Source organism: Ostrea edulis, chromosome 2 (assembly GCF_947568905.1).
Source record: "Ostrea edulis chromosome 2, xbOstEdul1.1, whole genome shotgun sequence".
Taxonomy (NCBI): Eukaryota; Metazoa; Mollusca; class Bivalvia; order Ostreida; family Ostreidae; genus Ostrea; species Ostrea edulis.
Genome location: NC_079165.1, coordinates 68,733,837 through 68,750,944, shown reverse-complemented (window position 1 = coordinate 68,750,944; position 17,108 = coordinate 68,733,837). Strand labels below are relative to the sequence as shown.

Sequence of the window (17,108 nt, the reverse complement as noted above, 5' to 3'; positions counted from 1 at the left end):
TTGCTTTATCATCTTTGATTTGGCAGTTTGGAGGATAAGAAATTTTACATTAATGACCTGACAAAAATTACAATAGAGAAGTCCATGTTAATGTTGTTCCATTGTACTTGCTAGTATAGGATTGAAATTAAGAATAGCTCTCACACCACAGAACCTTGTGAATGTACAAAACAGGACTTTGATATTAAACTGTGTATTACATATTGATGATTGTAATATAGGTGTAACATACAGTTAATGATGTAATGTAATATATGTATAACATACAATTTATGATGTAATCACAGGCAGCACAATGTGATCCTTGGAACACTTTTTAAAAGTTTTAAAAAAATGTATAGATATCTCAAAAGTTTTTTAAAATATCAAATTGTTGAAAAAGAGGATCTACAAGAGGACTTTTAGTAAAAAAAATTCCTAAGGAGATAAGTCTAGGCATACTTTGTTTATATTTTGTAGGAGATATGTCTAGGCATACTTTGTTTATATTTTGTAGGAGATAACTCTAGGCATACTTTGTTTATATTTTGCAGACATTAGCTGTCCTAAACCCATTCAAAGCAGCTGAACATGATATGATGCAGGACACAGATTTAGCGGGACCTCTTGTTTTCTGTTTGGCTTTTGGTGGATCTCTGATGCTGGTAAATCAATACAAAAAGCACACATCTACAATTTAAATTGATTTCTTAGCAGATTAAATGTGATTGTAATATTAACATGAACAATGTGCGGCACTACTGGTATCCACAGTCATGAATGTGAATGATTATAAACTTCAGCCGTAGATAAACTAAATATTTATACCACTTTATACTTACTTCTATAAAGATAATTAAGCCCAGGCAATTAAGGAATAAATATCAAAGTATGTTTCTGGGCTGTAACATAACTAGGTGCACACCAGATTACGCTTATAAACTGAAACAAAATGAAATTATACCAAAATTTGACAATAATAGTACCTTGCAAATACCTCATTTCATAGTCGTTGCATACTGTACAACAAGGTTATATCAAACATTTTTATTTTGAATAACTTTCAATAACAAAATGTTTTTCATTTCCTGTAATAGAAAAAAAGGCAAATAACTCATTGGATGAAATGAATAATGCTCATATTATATAAATAGTTAAATCAGACATATGGTGCTTCTTTGTAACCCTGTTTTACTTTATAAGAAATAATTCATTTTTGAAAATACATAAAGAGCATGAAATGTGACATTGTACGCCAGCATACTTCATGAAGCACATTAGTGCGTCATGAAAAGTATTCGTGTGCAAAACATTGCCATTCATACCCTCATGTATTTTCATATATGAAATTTATTTTTTATATTTACACGTACATTTTACTTTCAATTCCCAACCGTTAAAATAGATGTACTAAATTCATCAAGATTCACGTGCACATTGTTCACATTCATGAGGAAATGGCTTTCATTTCAAATGGTAAAGATACCAAAGGCAAAAACATTGAAAATGTAAATAAATACTGTTCTATGTATGGCGTGTGCAATGCTTCACTGAAATATTCCTCTCCATTATGTGTACACATTTACCTCTATCTGACGACAGTGTGGGAAGCTACAGTTTGGTTACATCTACGGCATTGGTGTAGTGGGCTGTGTCGCCATGTACTTCCTGCTGAACATGATGAGTATAACAGGCGTGTCTGTGGGCTGTATCATCAGCGTACTGGGCTACTGTCTCCTCCCCATGGTCATCCTGTCATTCTCAGCAGTGCTACTATCACTCAAGTAAGTATCTGCAGAGTACTGTAGCTCATCAACTAAGTGTAGTAGCCAGAGTTTAGTGGATACACGAAAAAGCTCAAGAGATTTGAATTATTGTATTATGGAGTATTTTCATAAATGTATATTAATGATTAATACATGAAATATACATGTATTGAACTGTTGAAAATAAATATGGAAGTTCTTGGGTTTTTGTCCCTCAAAGTTATTGAATTTCAATGGAAATATGAAGATCCCGCTTTTGGTGAAATATGCAAGGATAGATTTGTGGTGAAAATTCACCACAAACATTGCAGTATCATGACAACTTGTGCAAACAACACTGGATTTCACAAATTTCTATAATATTATATTTTTGGAGTATCTAATTTTCTTAAAGTTTAACTGCAGATCATGTGACTATAATTTTTACAGTATGAATTTTAGTAAATAATTGCACATAAACTGCATCATGGTGTCTAATGTATGAATGTTTAAATGAAAGCAATACCGACTTATTCCATTTCTATTGCCTTGTTTCAGGGGGATGCTTGGAATTGTCCTAACTGTGCTGACGGTGTTATGGTGTAGTTTTTCGTCTTCCAAACTCTTTGTAGCGGCCCTGTCAATGGAGAACCAGCAACCCCTTGTGGCCTACCCCTGTGGACTTGTTTATGGAGTATTTGCCTTATTAACAGTGTTCTAAACCCCAAACAACCAATACTGATCACCCTTTTGTTTTAAACTTTGCTTCTTTAGAAAAGCTGTGTCTTCATCCATTTTGTTGGTGTTCATGTACATCATTCAGACTTGTTCAAACTATGAACATTTGTAAGAGTTATGGAGATGTTTTACATCATTCAGACTTGTTCAAACTAAGAACATTTGTAGGTGTTAGGGAGATGTTTTACATCATTCAGACTTGTTCAAACTAAGAACATTTGTAAGTGTTAGGGAGATGTTTTACATCATTCAGACTTGTTCAAGCTACGAACATTTGTAAGTGTTATGGAGATGTTTTACATCATTCAGACTTGTTCAAACTACGAACATTTGTATGTGTTATATTTTAATACATTTTATACAAATGCACAACATTGTTCAAGAAGAGGACATTATTCAAGGAAGAAGCAATGCATCATGAAACGTTGAAGAATAAATTGGAGTACAAACTTTGTTGTATGGGTACTATTTTAAACATGCATGTCACAACTGTAATACAATTGTAATGCTTTTTTGTTGTGCATTGAACATATAATACTCTGTAAATTTATGTTGCAATGCTTTTGATATATTTAAACTGAGGCCAAATAAAATCACTAAGATCATTTTAATGTTTATTGAAATTCTTCACCACATACTCACATTGTAGTCTTTTCAAGACAGACTTAGAACGTGTATATCATGAGCATAGAAATTACGATGAAAAATAAATGAAAAGCCGTGAGGAAATTTATACCACATTCTCAATACAAAATTCTTGCAACAAACTTGTAATTTAACAGTCAGTATTAGGCTATAATACATATAATTTAACAGTCAATATTAGGACTATAATACATTTAATTTAACAGTCAATATTAGGACTATAATACATGTAATTTAACAGTCAATATTAGGACTATAATACATGTAATTTAACAGTCAATATTAGGACTATAATACATATAATTTAACAGTCAATATTAGGACTATAATACATGTAATCATACTACATGTACATGTACATAGTAAAACATATTATATCAAAGTACATATATGACACACATCACCAACATGTCATAATCAAAGCTGTTCTCCCTGGGATTTCTCTAGCATTACAATCTCTCTAGGTACACCTGAATAGAAAGAAAAGTAAACTGAGTGTGAGCAAAGCGATACATTGAGGTTATGCAAGAAATAAATTTAATTTCTAGGTCACCTGAGTCACGCCATCGTCATGCGACATACGTTAACTATTGCACTTTTTTAAAAACTTCTTGATAACTACCATTCAAATTCTTTTCAAAATTAGAATGAATCATCTTTGAGAGAGGGGTGACATAAATTGTTGTTAGATATGTACATTATATCTACATATACTGTGAATATCATTCAATTTTATTTATCAATGAGAGGGTTATATAGATGTTTTAGTATAATCCAATCAAAATGAAGCACACATGTATGCATGCATGTGTGGATTGGTGATTTTAACCATGCCTGATATACCTACATGTACAATATAAATTCCAAACGATTTCAAGGAAAAATGAAAAAGTTAGACTGATTCCAAACAGATGTTTATAGCAAAAATTCCAATGCACATGCATGCATGTTCAGAGAAAATAACTTTTTGCGCACATTTACAAATGATATCATCCTAAAAGGGTTATCTTAATCCCTTGTTTAATTTCTGAGAATACTCCCAGACAAAAAAGTGCTAAAGAAAAATAAGGAGCAGAGTAAAAGCAATACGTTCCCAAACCTTGTTTTGGGAAATATAAGGTAATGGTGAATTGGATTGATTGATTGTATATTGTTTAACGTCCCGCTCGAGATTTGTTCACTCATTTGGAGACATCACCATTGCTGGTGAAGGCTGCAAAATTTAGGCCTATGCTCGGTGCTTATGGCCTTTGAGTAGGAAGGGTTCTTTATCGTGCCAAAGCTACTGGGACAAGGGGCCTTGGTTTTTGTGATCTCATCCAAAGGACCACCCAATTTAGTCGCCTCTTACGACAAGCAGGGGTACTGAGGACCTATTCTAACCCTGATCCCCAAGGGACTAGTGAAATGGAAATCAATTTAACTGAAATAAGTATAACATTCAAATCAGATTATCACTGGTGTGCAAGTGTTACTTACCAGCCTCAATGGTTTTGACACATGTATAACTGAAGTATCCTTCTTTCTGCACAAAATCCTCAAATAATCCTGTACCACCACCAACTCCATAGTAATTGGACTTGGCTGCCACCAGTCTGTTCTCCAGTTCAGGATAATTTATAGTCATTCATGATTATATTCACATGCATTAGACAAAATTATATCAAAGTATATGGAAACTTTCAGAATGTTTTTTTCAATCTTTTATATGAATACATGTATTGAGTATCTGATGTTTTGTATGCAGTGGAAAGGGAGATAACTCTTTTATAAGAACATGGTATTGAAAAAATCTGACCAAGTTAATGCTTCCATTTGTGATCATGTGAGCAGTGTCAGTATCTTGAATTTATGATATGAATGCACATTAATTCAGTATATTATGTCCTTGTAGTTCAATCTTGGGAAGATAATTTTAAACAGTGTTGCTCTATATACATGTACCATTTTCCTTTATTAAACCTTAAACACCTATTCTTGCCTTATCTAGACCTCAGGGGTCGTGAGGTGGACAACATTAACCTACACTACACGAGGATGTATTCATATGGATCTTGTGAAGATTTTGTAAAACTTAAAACACCTGTTGCAACCCTACGAAGACCCCAGGGTTGATGGACAGATACATGAGGATGCTAATTGCATCAAGGGAATTTTTTTGAAGATTTCAACTATAAAACATATTGTGGCCCCACCCTGGCTAAAAAATTAAAATATACACTACATGAGGATATCTATATATTAATTATTATCTAAATATATTAATTAATTTGACATATAACATCCTGGTGGTTCTTGCGGAAAGATTTTAAAGAATTGTCCTATATATATATATATATCCCTATGTAAAACTACTTGTGGTTCTGTCCTTGCCCTGGAGGTTGTACTTTGAGTCCTCAATAGACATGGAATAAGTGTTGACTTTACCAAGGTAACATACAGTTCTCCGTGCCTGTTCATTGCACAATGTCTGTCATTAACTTTTGAACATTTCTGACATCCTCAGAATCTGCATACCAGCCAATTTTCTCCAAAAGTACTTTGAAAAATCTTTTTGGGTAGGGAAACATAAAACAGTACTTCACGGTCCCTTCGCTTTTGGACCCCTAGAGGTAGGACAAAAACATACTATGTTTAAAAATTGTTTTCATTACATTTGGACAGCTGGCATAAAAACTTCATGCATAATGTTGAACAGGCCTCTATCAAATCTGTAAAAATTGGCCCCTAATAATGAGAATGCTCAGGCCTCTATGCAGCAACCACTAATGATATAAAATCCACTGAGATAAATATTGCTTTAATAAATGCATCTATGTTTGCTAATTGAATTCATATTCATCATAATCATTAGGGATAAATCATCCGTTTAAACTTTATTTTTCATTAGCGAACAACTTATCATTAAGAGTTATGAATTTGTTCAGCAATAATGATATATTTTTTTCATTAGCGAACACAAATGCATTTATGTTTTTACATCATTAGTGGTTGCTACACCTCTACCAAAATAACCCCCCAGTTTAGTGGTTCTGGCCCTAGAGTGGAGCTCTATCACTTGAAAACTGACAAAACTTGAAATAATTTTAAAAATAATCTTTATTTGATCCTGAACATCTACATTGTGTCTCATATTTTGCATAAAGGTTCCTTATGACTGGACAATGAGTAATGGCCCTAAACCAAGGTAAAGTTCACTATCACATGCACATAAAGGTTCCTTATGACTGGACAATGAGTAATGGCCCTAAACCAAGGTAAAGTTCACTATCACATGCACATAAAGGTTCTTTATGACTGGACAATGAGTAATGGCCCTAAACCAAGGTAAAGTTTACTATCACATGCACTAAACCAAGGTAAAAAGTACACATTTTCATCTAGCAGTTGTAAATTTCCATCCTATTGACTTTTTGACATTCAAGAAAGTGTTACAGTATAATTACATACATCTTACTAACGAACACATATAGTAACATACAATGGTACAAGGATACATTCTGCCATCATCTTTCAGCAAGTGTTGTAATAATTTGTGGAGTTTGGGATAATTTTCAGAGTTATAAATAGTTTCTGCAGTTAGAATGTAATCATATCTGAAAGAGAAATGTAATCCAATAAAAAGTTGTTGCTAATCTTTAACCAGTTTTGAAATATACATGTTCTAAACAGCATCATAAAGTGTTAAAAAAAATAATAAAATTTTAATTTTCTGTAAAGCTCTCATGTGATATATATTAATATCAACACGAAACATCTGAATTTGCCAGTTTCAAGGTAAGAGCTCTTCTGTGTAGGAGGTGCATTTAATGGAATTTTGAATACCTACTAGTGAGACAGAATGTACTTTCAGTCAGTGAGTCAGTCGAAGACTATAAAATGTATTATCGATAAAAGTGGCTTAATCTGTTTCATATATGTAAAAGTAGGAACTACAATATACTATTGAGAGAAATGTTTTACTAATTTTTAAAAGTGGAAACGATAAAAACAATGTCATATTTGCAAGTAATATCCTACATATGATATATATGAGCAACGAAATAAATGTGATATAATAAGAATTTCATGCATTTAATTACCCCTGAATATTTTATCATTTACTTAAAGTTTGTGTATCAGTCGGATTCGGGTAATGAAACCATGTATGAGACACTTACTGAGCAGATCCACTAATTTGTCCCACTCCTACATGTAAACAAATTGTTTTTGTGCTTTATTTTTCTCGTGAAAGAAAATAACTTGAAACTTGTATATTTCATATAATGTGGAGATACATTATATATTACTCATACATGTAGCAACAATTTGAACACCTGCTTTGTGAATCATTTATACAGAAACAATGAAAATGAATAGTGTGCCACCCTACTCTATAAATTATCCAGTAGTTTACGTTATTACGATTGAAAATAAATATCCGAGCTTTCTAATTTGTTGAGATCCAACATTAACTAGAAAAAAATAGAACATCATGTTCACTTGGCAATGCATGTTCCTTTTGATTTCTCGAAACATCGGACCAAAATTAAGTTGGGATTTCCTTGATTACTCTATTTTGATAGTTCGACGAAAGCTCACTTCTCTACTCGAGTAAGTCTAGCACTATGTAAAGAAAGTTCAAAGGGTGACTTCTACAACAAACTAGAGTGACAGACAATTGTTGAATATAGGTTTATAATATGGTAAGTTTTCAAGTAGTCAATTTTGATATTTTGTTTAGTAATCACTTTTGATCAGGTCTTGCATTGTATCAGACTGGGTATACAAAATGGCCAACCAGAAATTGTTTCATTGGTTCTTGCCACCAGTTTCAATAAAATTTATATTCATAAATTATATATATACATGTATGATAAAACAATTATTGATATTTTTCTTGGTCAATAAGATGCTTTAGTTACCCTAGAAATATACCACTGTAACATTCACCTCGCCCTCCGGTCTCGGTGAATATCGTACTTCTCAGGTAGCTTAAGCATTGTACTGACCCCAACAATGGCAATAATATAGAAGATCCCAAGAATAATCCTGATTCTGCATCTGCTTTGTATTATATATGCCTAAACAGACCTGCTGATATTACCATACAATTTAATACACACCATCACATAGCTTACGATTTCCAATAAGAGTAAACTTACGTTATAGTGGAATGTTTTTGAAATTCTTCCCAGTCACCAGAGAAAAACCTACACTGACATGAAGGTCTGTTGTTCAGTTCTAATACATTTGGAATGGTGAAATGGGATATCACTTCCGAATTCTGTAAAAAATTACAATTCTTATTACAATATTTTAAGTGTGAAAGAATAACTTTCATAATTTGTGAAACAAAGTGCACTGCCACAGCATTAGATATGCTCATTAGATGTTTATTAATCATAATCATGCTTAGGACAAAACCATGTCAACCTTATAGGTACAACAACTGACTTCTCAATATATCTTTTGAATTGTTTGATATTTCATTTTTATTACATGTACATTATGTATTTATATAATTTCTTTCACATGGTATGAATTGCAAACAATATTGGGTTGTACAAAGAAATGTCCCATAACTGAGTGACAAATCATTTCCATGGCCTTCTTTACATTATACTCAATACATTAATCTTAAATTTGACAGATGCAATTTGGCTCTTATAAAAATGATCTCTGCATGTCCAACTGAACTCCTTTAAAAGACCATTGCTTAGATCATTTCTCCTACAGGAGAAATAGAGTTTTAACTGACTGGATGCAATTTGGATCTTATCAAAATGAGTTTTGTATGTTCCAACTGAACTCCTTGAAACACCATGGCTTAGATCTTTATTCCCATGACACAAATGGAATTCCTCTATCTGCTGTGTGGTCATTGTCGGATACCCACGAGTGATCTTGTGTGATGAGTAAAAACCGAGATCACCCGTGGGTATCCCACGATGCTGTGTGATGTGCTTGTTAATTCTTTGCAAATTTTGTAGCGTAACATTGCACATATTTATATCATTATTGTTGGAAACAAAATCATCATATAAATATTGTTATGTACACGTGTAGCTAAATTTTATTTCTAAAAATGAGTATTTCTTGATGTAATTATTTTTTAATACGGTTATTGCATTACTCTCTTACAAATAAAGGGATTGCCATTTGCATTTCTTTTTAAAGTTTTAATGACCCAATTTTAAGCTGCAGTATACATTTCTCTACAGATCTGATGCAACAATACGCCAGTTTCGAGATACGAACTCTTCTGTATAGGAGGTGCATTTAGTGGGACAGAGTGGATAAACAGCCAACGAGGAAGACGATGAAATGTATTAAAAGCGGCTTCTCTTTAAATGTGTAAATGTGGGAAATACTAAATACTATCGAAAGAAATGTTTTACCGAAGTGGAAACATACAAACAATGTCATATTTGCAAGAAATATCTTGGATATGGTACTTATGACCAGCAAAATAACGTGATAGGATAATAATTCTATGTATTTAATTACTTCCTAAATACTTATCACTTACTTACTTTGTGTATCAGTCTCCTAAATACTTATCACTTACTTAGTTTGTGTATCAGTCGAATTCATGTTATTAAACAGCGTATGAGAAACTTACATTCACTTACGCTGTGATGAATATCTGTCCCACTCCCGCGTGTAAACAAATTCTTTCGCGCCTTACTATGTACGAGAGTTCTACAAAGGGAAATAACTCGGACGTGTCTCGAAACCGGCATATTGACAAAGTTTGTTGATTCTAGGACTCAAATCTACATGAGCCCAAAAATGATTTTGAAATTTTGAAATATATAAGCATATGATCTTACATAGAGGTTAGTGACCTTGATGTAGGGTGCAACTTACCTTCTACCCATGATACATTAGCTGACCAAGTGTGATGATTCTAGGCCAAATAATTGTCCAGTTATGAGTCGGGACAGGGTTTTGCCATATTTGGCCATATCATATTCATCAAAGATCACAGTGGCCTATCTTAATTTTAAAGTGTGACCCACCTTCTATCAAAGTGTATCGGCTGACAAAATTTGATGATTCTAAGTCTCAGAGTATTCAGTAATGAGGTAGACATGAAAAAGCTAATGGACAGACGGTTGGACTCATAAGTGAGCGTATATAAAGACTGGATTTTACATTCATAAAATCAATAGACAATAAAAAGGAGTCTCTTGACTGAAAAGGTATGTGTATACAATTAAATTCCTAATTTGAACTCAAAGTACACAAATGCTGATTCATAAAAATTTCAATCCAAATAGCAAGATAAATTCCAAATACTGCCATTTCCGAAGGGACACATATTCCTACCATAAAACAATATGAGCGAGAGGAATATATTCATGTATCGGAATACTTTATTACTGTATGTATATGCTTGGCAGTACACACAGCCAAAAATTACGTATCTGATCTGACGGCTATATTCAGTTCTAGAAATAAATTTCATTTTTGAAAATACATGAAGTAATGAACTGTGACACTTCACCCACTTGGCATACTTCATGAAGGATGTTGGCACTCTATAAAATGTATGCTGGCTTGAAGCATCACAGTTTATACCCTCATGTATTTTCAAATATGAAATTGATTTCTTATATTTACATTCTACTGTCACATCTGTCAGAATTCCCACCTGTTATGTACTATATTCATCATGATTCATACATGCATATTGTTCCCAATTGCAATGGCTATCATTATGTACAATTGTTATCAATAAAGACATCAAAGGCAAAAATATTGGAAAAGTAAATATTACAATGTATTTACAAAATTGCTGTCCACAAAAGAATTTGAATTAAACCTCCATGGTACAACTGATTTGCAGGCCAACTACATGTAACTGTAAATTATATGTATTTCCAGATCAGTAGTATAGGGAATTAAGTAATCACTTGACAGGGTTGATCTTTTATTTTCACACTCTAATGGCATTTAGTCTACAACATCTGGACGGTCTGCTTCTCTGATCTGACAAGGCAAGTCATAATTGGATGCTGAGGCCAAAAATAAAAATGGATTTGTTTGATGTACTCCGACCTACCCGTAAAATTTGCTCCTACCCGATCATCTTTTTCTTCAGCAATTTAAAATTTCATTTTTCTAAAATAAATTTCATTCCCTTGAAAAATAGAAAATTCTCCTTATTTTAAAAGAAAATATCAATAAAAAATTTCATGACGTTCCAAAAAAAAAAAAAAAAAAAAAAAAACAACCTACCTACCGACCCGCCTTGAAAAATGTGAATTGGAGTACATCAATGATGGCCTGAATTCCCAAAATTAAATGCATGTATTGTTCACTAAAATACTTACATAGTCTTGAAAATGAACTTGGTCTGCTCCAAGTTTCATTGCACATATTCCAGGTAAACCTGCTCCACAACCAAGCTATATCAAAGGAGAGATTGGTATGAAAAGAAATGCATTCATATTTTTTTTCTTCATTTTTCCACCAGTCGTAGTAGTTCAGTGGTTAAAGCATTCAGGGGGTCATGAATTTGAGCCCCTCTCATAACAGGCCACTATAAACCTAAGATATAAAAATATTTAATAATTGCTTTTTTGCAAGGATCAGCATTTAGAATTGAAAATCATGAATCTTTCAGATATGACATTAAAAACGGATGTCCCAGGCATTGGCACGTCTAAGAACCATCACTGCTACGGCCCTAGGCGTAAAGCATACATCTAAATTTGTGGTACTTCACCTACAGCTGGTGACTTCTCAATGTGAGTGCAAAAATTCTTTAAGGGACATAAATTTATATTTCATAGTTTTTTTTTAAACCGATCTTTTCAAAGTTAATACAAGGTTTTGTTTTGCATCCCATTCAAAATTCTCTCATGAAGTGCCATACATGTCTATGTCTATTTAATTAGCAGTTTTCTGCCAATGCCTACAGTGACACAGGCCCTCCATTTTTAATTGGAGGTAATGTCCAAATGACCCATGACTTTCACTTCTAATGTCAGGCATTTAGGAGAGGAACAAACACTACCCATATGAAACGTCTCATGTGGTGCAGAGATATAAAAATCAAACCACTAGGCTAACACAACCAGTAGTTAATATGAGGTAAATTTTCAAAAAATATGTCAATATTGATGATAAACATAATAAAGTATATGCATATGGTGTTTATATCTCTTAACTGATTCGATACGCAAGAGCTTGTTCTGCGTATAGTCAGTTTTTAAATCAAGGCAAGCTACTGACAAACAAGTTGATGGTACAGGGGTTTCAACAGTCTTTTTAAAGTCAGCATTTTGCAAATTCTATGGTCGTTATAAAGATCTAGTTTGCCAATACAACCTATCATTGGGTCAAATGCTGTCTGACGTGTTTTATACCGATTGTTAGACCGTTCTTGGCACACTGATTTTGACTACGGATATCTCCGTTTACCTGATCAAGATATAGGGCTCACGACGGGTGTGACCGATCGACAAGGGATGCTTACTCCTCCTAGGCACCTGATCCCACCTCTGGTGTGTCCAGGGGTCCGTGTTTGCCCAACTCTCTATTTTGTATTGCTTATTAGGGCTGAAACGATACGCCCCCTTCACGATACGATACATATTGCAATACTTATGCCACGATTCAATACTTTCAATACAATACAATTTACAGAAGAAACCAATAATAACATAGAAGAAAAATTTAATTACCAAGATTCACATTAATAATTTTAAAAGCAAAATGTTTCCAAACTGCCAAATGGTAAGATGCATGTTGGCTCTGTAGTTTAAGCTGATGAAGTGTATTATCATTTTCGTAAGACTCAAATTAAACAACAGTCTGAACGTTATTTGATGCTATTTTGTCCCCCATGCATGTAAAAATAATCATTACAGGCCGAACCTGATGTATTTTACTGAACCAGTTTGTAATAAACGTATCGAACCGAAAATCGAGGCAATGAATTGAACATTGAATCGAGGGTTTATATTGAACAGTATCGATATTTCGGTGAATCTTTTCAGCCCTATTGCTTATAGGAGTTATGAGATTGATCACTCTCCATTATCTTCACCTTTCATGCACATAGTAAAATGGGTTCCAGATCAAAATCCTGTCACTCGTAGAAAAATTTGAAGAAAATGAAAACTTTGACAAGATGCTTTATTAACATTGGTCTATTACAAAAGTTCTAGTTTGAAAACTGTAGTAGGAGATAGCTGAGTAAACCATGCGTTATGTGTGATGGACAAAAAGAAAACAACTTTCCCAAACTATAACTGCAAGGGCATAATGAAATTGCTTACCTCTAAAACTGATTTCTGTTTAAAGTCAATGTTTCCATCAGTAATAAATTCAGCTAGATCACAACCACACTCCCAGATTGTTAAACCTCCTGTACATTAGAAAATATAAAATGAAGACAATAATTATGTATAACATGTAGTGAAGTTGCCTCTTTTCAATGAAAGACAATACTTTGTGATGTCTGGTATTGAAAGAGAACATTATACATTTTCTGTCACAGCACAGCATTAATTCAATATTTGTGGGGAGTCATACATTGCCATTCTAAGATTCTTTAAAATCAAGACCATATTACAGAAGTCAATCTCATTTATTGTGAACTTTTAATTCAAATTCACTACCTTCATAAACATTTGGTACTAAATCAGAATGGGATTCTGCTGCTGTTTTAACAACAGATGCTTCTGAATTTTTAATTACAATCCATTTCTCTATATCCTCACTTCTGTAGCAGTTAATATTCACTTTGCTGAAATTATAATTATTCTGTCGAAACTTGGAATATTGGTGATGGTCCTGCAGCAAAAGGAAATTGTTTGGATTAAAAAAAAAAATAAAGTAACAGTAATGATTATAAATTCACATTTAATACAGACTTCAAGGATTTACACACACTTTTAAATTAGGAAATAAATTATTAGATTCAAACAACACTTACAAACTTGTCTGGGAATAACTCTTGAAACTGCTCAAGTCTTTGTGTGTTTGCCTCTATGGGAGAGTGGTAGTCTGAAACAAGAGAGCTGAGGGGTGGAAACATCAAACAAAGCACAAAGTTTAAAAAGCTCAACTGAACTCAGGTGATATATTAAGAAAGATAATTATCTACATATAATTCTACTCTATGTGATTTTTAAAATTGTGTCAAAATTAAAAACACACCTGGGCCTTTGTTAAAATTCCATGGCTAATCAATATTTTTAGCCCAATTACATTCAGAAAGCAAAATAAACATCTGAGATTTATTTACTTGCAGAAATATATACCATTTAATCTGATTGTTGATGTTTTTAAATGTAATTGACTTATATATTTGCAATGTGGTCTTAAAGGGACCGATTGACGATTTTCCTCCAAATTTTGTTTTTCACTTTAAATGATCAAAATCTACAATCGAATATGTTTAGAAGGTTTCACAATAAAATTAAGGTTATTCATCATGACAGAAGCTCATTATAGAGAGTTTATTATTTGTTTTGAAAACAAAGATTGAGGTGTGTTATTGTTTACAGGGTTTTCAAAATAAATGGATATTGATCCAAGTTTAATAATATATCGCCTCTCACGTATACTTTAGGTAAAATGTGTTATTTAAAATTTGTTATTGTACAAAATGAAGATGCTCTAAATTACAAAATTAAACAAATGTTAAAGTTTCACTGGTTTGTTGGTTTACATAAAAAGACTTTGTTTACATAACACATAATCAAAGCTAAAATATTGCTCTTATCCTTGCATTCAGACAGTCCAAATTTTGGTTGTCAACATCAAATGAGCTATATTTATAATTTTTAACATCAAACATGAAAAAGATTTCTTTCGAAAAATGTGAACCAGCTAGTCCCTTTAAGATGATTTATGTGTCAACAATGTGAGGCCACACTGATGTTATAGTCCAATAAATCATATTATATGAAAAATTCATGTGAAAAAGCATGTTAGAGGTAAATGTACAGTCATGCATGTATGCAAGTAGGTCGACCAGCTTGTCATGTTTGCCCTCAAACTGTCAGTTGGAGCTGATATGCAGAAATACTAAATATATATAAGATGGAACTTATATGCAGATATACTTGTTAATAATTATGCAGATTCTACACTGCATGATACTGGTGCCATCTAATTTCTGTGGAAACGAGGGGGTTATTTATATTTGGTCTTTCCTATCCCCCTAATTTCTGTGGAAACGAGGGGGTTATTTATATTGAATTTCAGTCTTTCACAATAGCTGCATATCAACGACCGTTCCAAAAACCCATATCACATATCAGACCGGCGTGAAAAATGCATATCAAGTTGGAAATTACGTATTCGCTCGTAACAATCAAAGTCTGTACAACGCTAAATCAATGTATCAAAGAAACTACCATAGTAAATTTTAATTGATATATCAAAGTTTTGACATGTACCATAGTTAATCAATGTATCAGAGGTTCATCATTATAGTATTTCAATGTACATGTACGAAGGTTTTTACTAGAGTAAATCATTTTATTACACTTTCATGTAAAATACTCAAACCTGATTGGTCGAGAAGCATTTGAAAAAACATATTGTTACCCTCTGAGAACAAAAAACACGCGCCCCAGGGTGATAGTATCTAGCAACGGGTAACAGTACTTGACAACGGGTGATATTATGAAAAATTATCACATGCGTCAAATTTATGCGTGTACGGTTCGCCGTAGATTGCTAGACGACGTCGTTTGAGCGTTTGTAATAAACGCGAGTACCCGCATCGAAATACAAAATATCGCATGACAGTGATTGATCAAATGTCAACAGACGTAAGTTTTTCTGCTTTCCAGTTTACATAACATTCAGTATAATAAAACAAATATTGCATGTATTTTCACCCCTCGAGAAACCATTGTCAACCTCGGCTACGCCTCGGTTGACAATGGTTTTCTCGGGGTGAAAATTTTCAATGTTACCCTCAACTACATGCAATATTTATATAATAGTTTTAAGGTATTTACTATAGAAAAGTATATTAATGAATCAAATATTCCTTGATTTTCATTTAAAATGCAAAAACGTAACCCTCATGTGATAAAAAGAATATTATCTAAGACTTATAAAATCAGCTTTTTGACTCTGTATCACATTAAAAAAAAACACACATCAAAAATACTATCCCGTTCGTATGAAATATCTAAGCATGAAAATGTGCAGTATATGATAAAATAGAATATTACATGCTAAAATCCTTATTATATGTCATATCAGCCCTCAGATCCCATATCAACACTCAGGCATTTGGCTCTTGGGTACTTCCTGTGGAGACAAGGGAGTGAAAGACCGAATATAAATAACCCAGCCCCTCGTTTCCACACAAATTAGCCCTGGCCTCGGGCTGATGATATGGGGCCACTAGGTCTAGGGCTAATGAAACATTAGATAGAATAGAATGTTCTTTCGTTAAATTGATAATGTCCTACGGATCCGGTTTGTGGTGAGGGCCTGTCCCGAGACACACTTTAGATTATTCTAACGAATGTACTGTAACATATCAATATGGATTTTAGCATGTACTAATATTCTCTCTCTCTCTTTCTCTCTCTCTCTCTCTCTCTCTCTCTCTCTCTCTCTCTCTATATATATATATATATATATATATATATATATATATATATAACACTGCCAGGAAGAGCTATATAGTTGTACTGAGATCTCTGTTTCAACATATAATATATTCGTCAGAGGAATCTCGGATTAGGTACCCCGGGCCATTCATTGAGTAACATGTGTCATGTACTACATTTGCTGTTATATTTTCGTTAGTAGATACTCTTTAAGAATATACTTACTATCTTCAGTCTCTTCTGTTTTCGTCACTAAGTCTTGTGGATCGAAGAAATTAAATTTAAACTCCATTACAAAACGTAAACAAATCCACATGGCCTCCCACGTGGGAACGTGAATCATGTTCACTTTGTAACACGTTTATTGATTGGCTATTTTTGTGTAATATAACCAATGAACTCCTTTGTTGGGATTTCATTA

General features: G+C 33.2%; 2 protein-coding genes across 3 annotated transcripts in view; one reads left to right on the top strand and one right to left on the bottom strand.

Annotated features, from left to right (window-relative positions):
• LOC125663694 (protein YIPF5-like) overlaps positions 1-3,068 on the top strand; it is a 43,504-nt gene extending 40,436 nt beyond the window's left edge. The window contains exons 5-7 of the mRNA XM_048896024.2: positions 534-644; positions 1,582-1,763; positions 2,283-3,068. Of these exons, the coding sequence (XP_048751981.1) occupies positions 534-644; positions 1,582-1,763; positions 2,283-2,445 (456 nt within the window). The 3' untranslated portion in view covers positions 2,446-3,068. The remainder of the gene's footprint in view (positions 1-533; positions 645-1,581; positions 1,764-2,282) is intronic.
• Positions 3,064-17,024, bottom strand: LOC125681431 (histidine protein methyltransferase 1 homolog). Of its 2 annotated transcripts, none has more exons than XM_048921521.2 (9): positions 16,913-17,024; positions 14,041-14,111; positions 13,724-13,898; positions 13,382-13,470; positions 11,429-11,503; positions 8,252-8,373; positions 6,605-6,703; positions 4,587-4,702; positions 3,064-3,577 (listed from the first exon to the last, which is right to left on the bottom strand). In XM_048921521.2, the coding sequence occupies exons 1-9, from the start codon at positions 17,001-17,003 to the stop codon at positions 3,525-3,527; spliced, it is 891 nt and encodes a 296-aa protein (XP_048777478.2). In that variant the 5' UTR covers positions 17,004-17,024; the 3' UTR covers positions 3,064-3,524. The 2 variants fall into 2 exon arrangements, with proteins under 2 accessions (XP_048777478.2, XP_056013037.1); XM_056157062.1 differs by having other exon boundaries at positions 13,826-13,898; positions 16,913-17,018.
• Between the last annotated feature and the right edge of the window lie 84 nt (positions 17,025-17,108).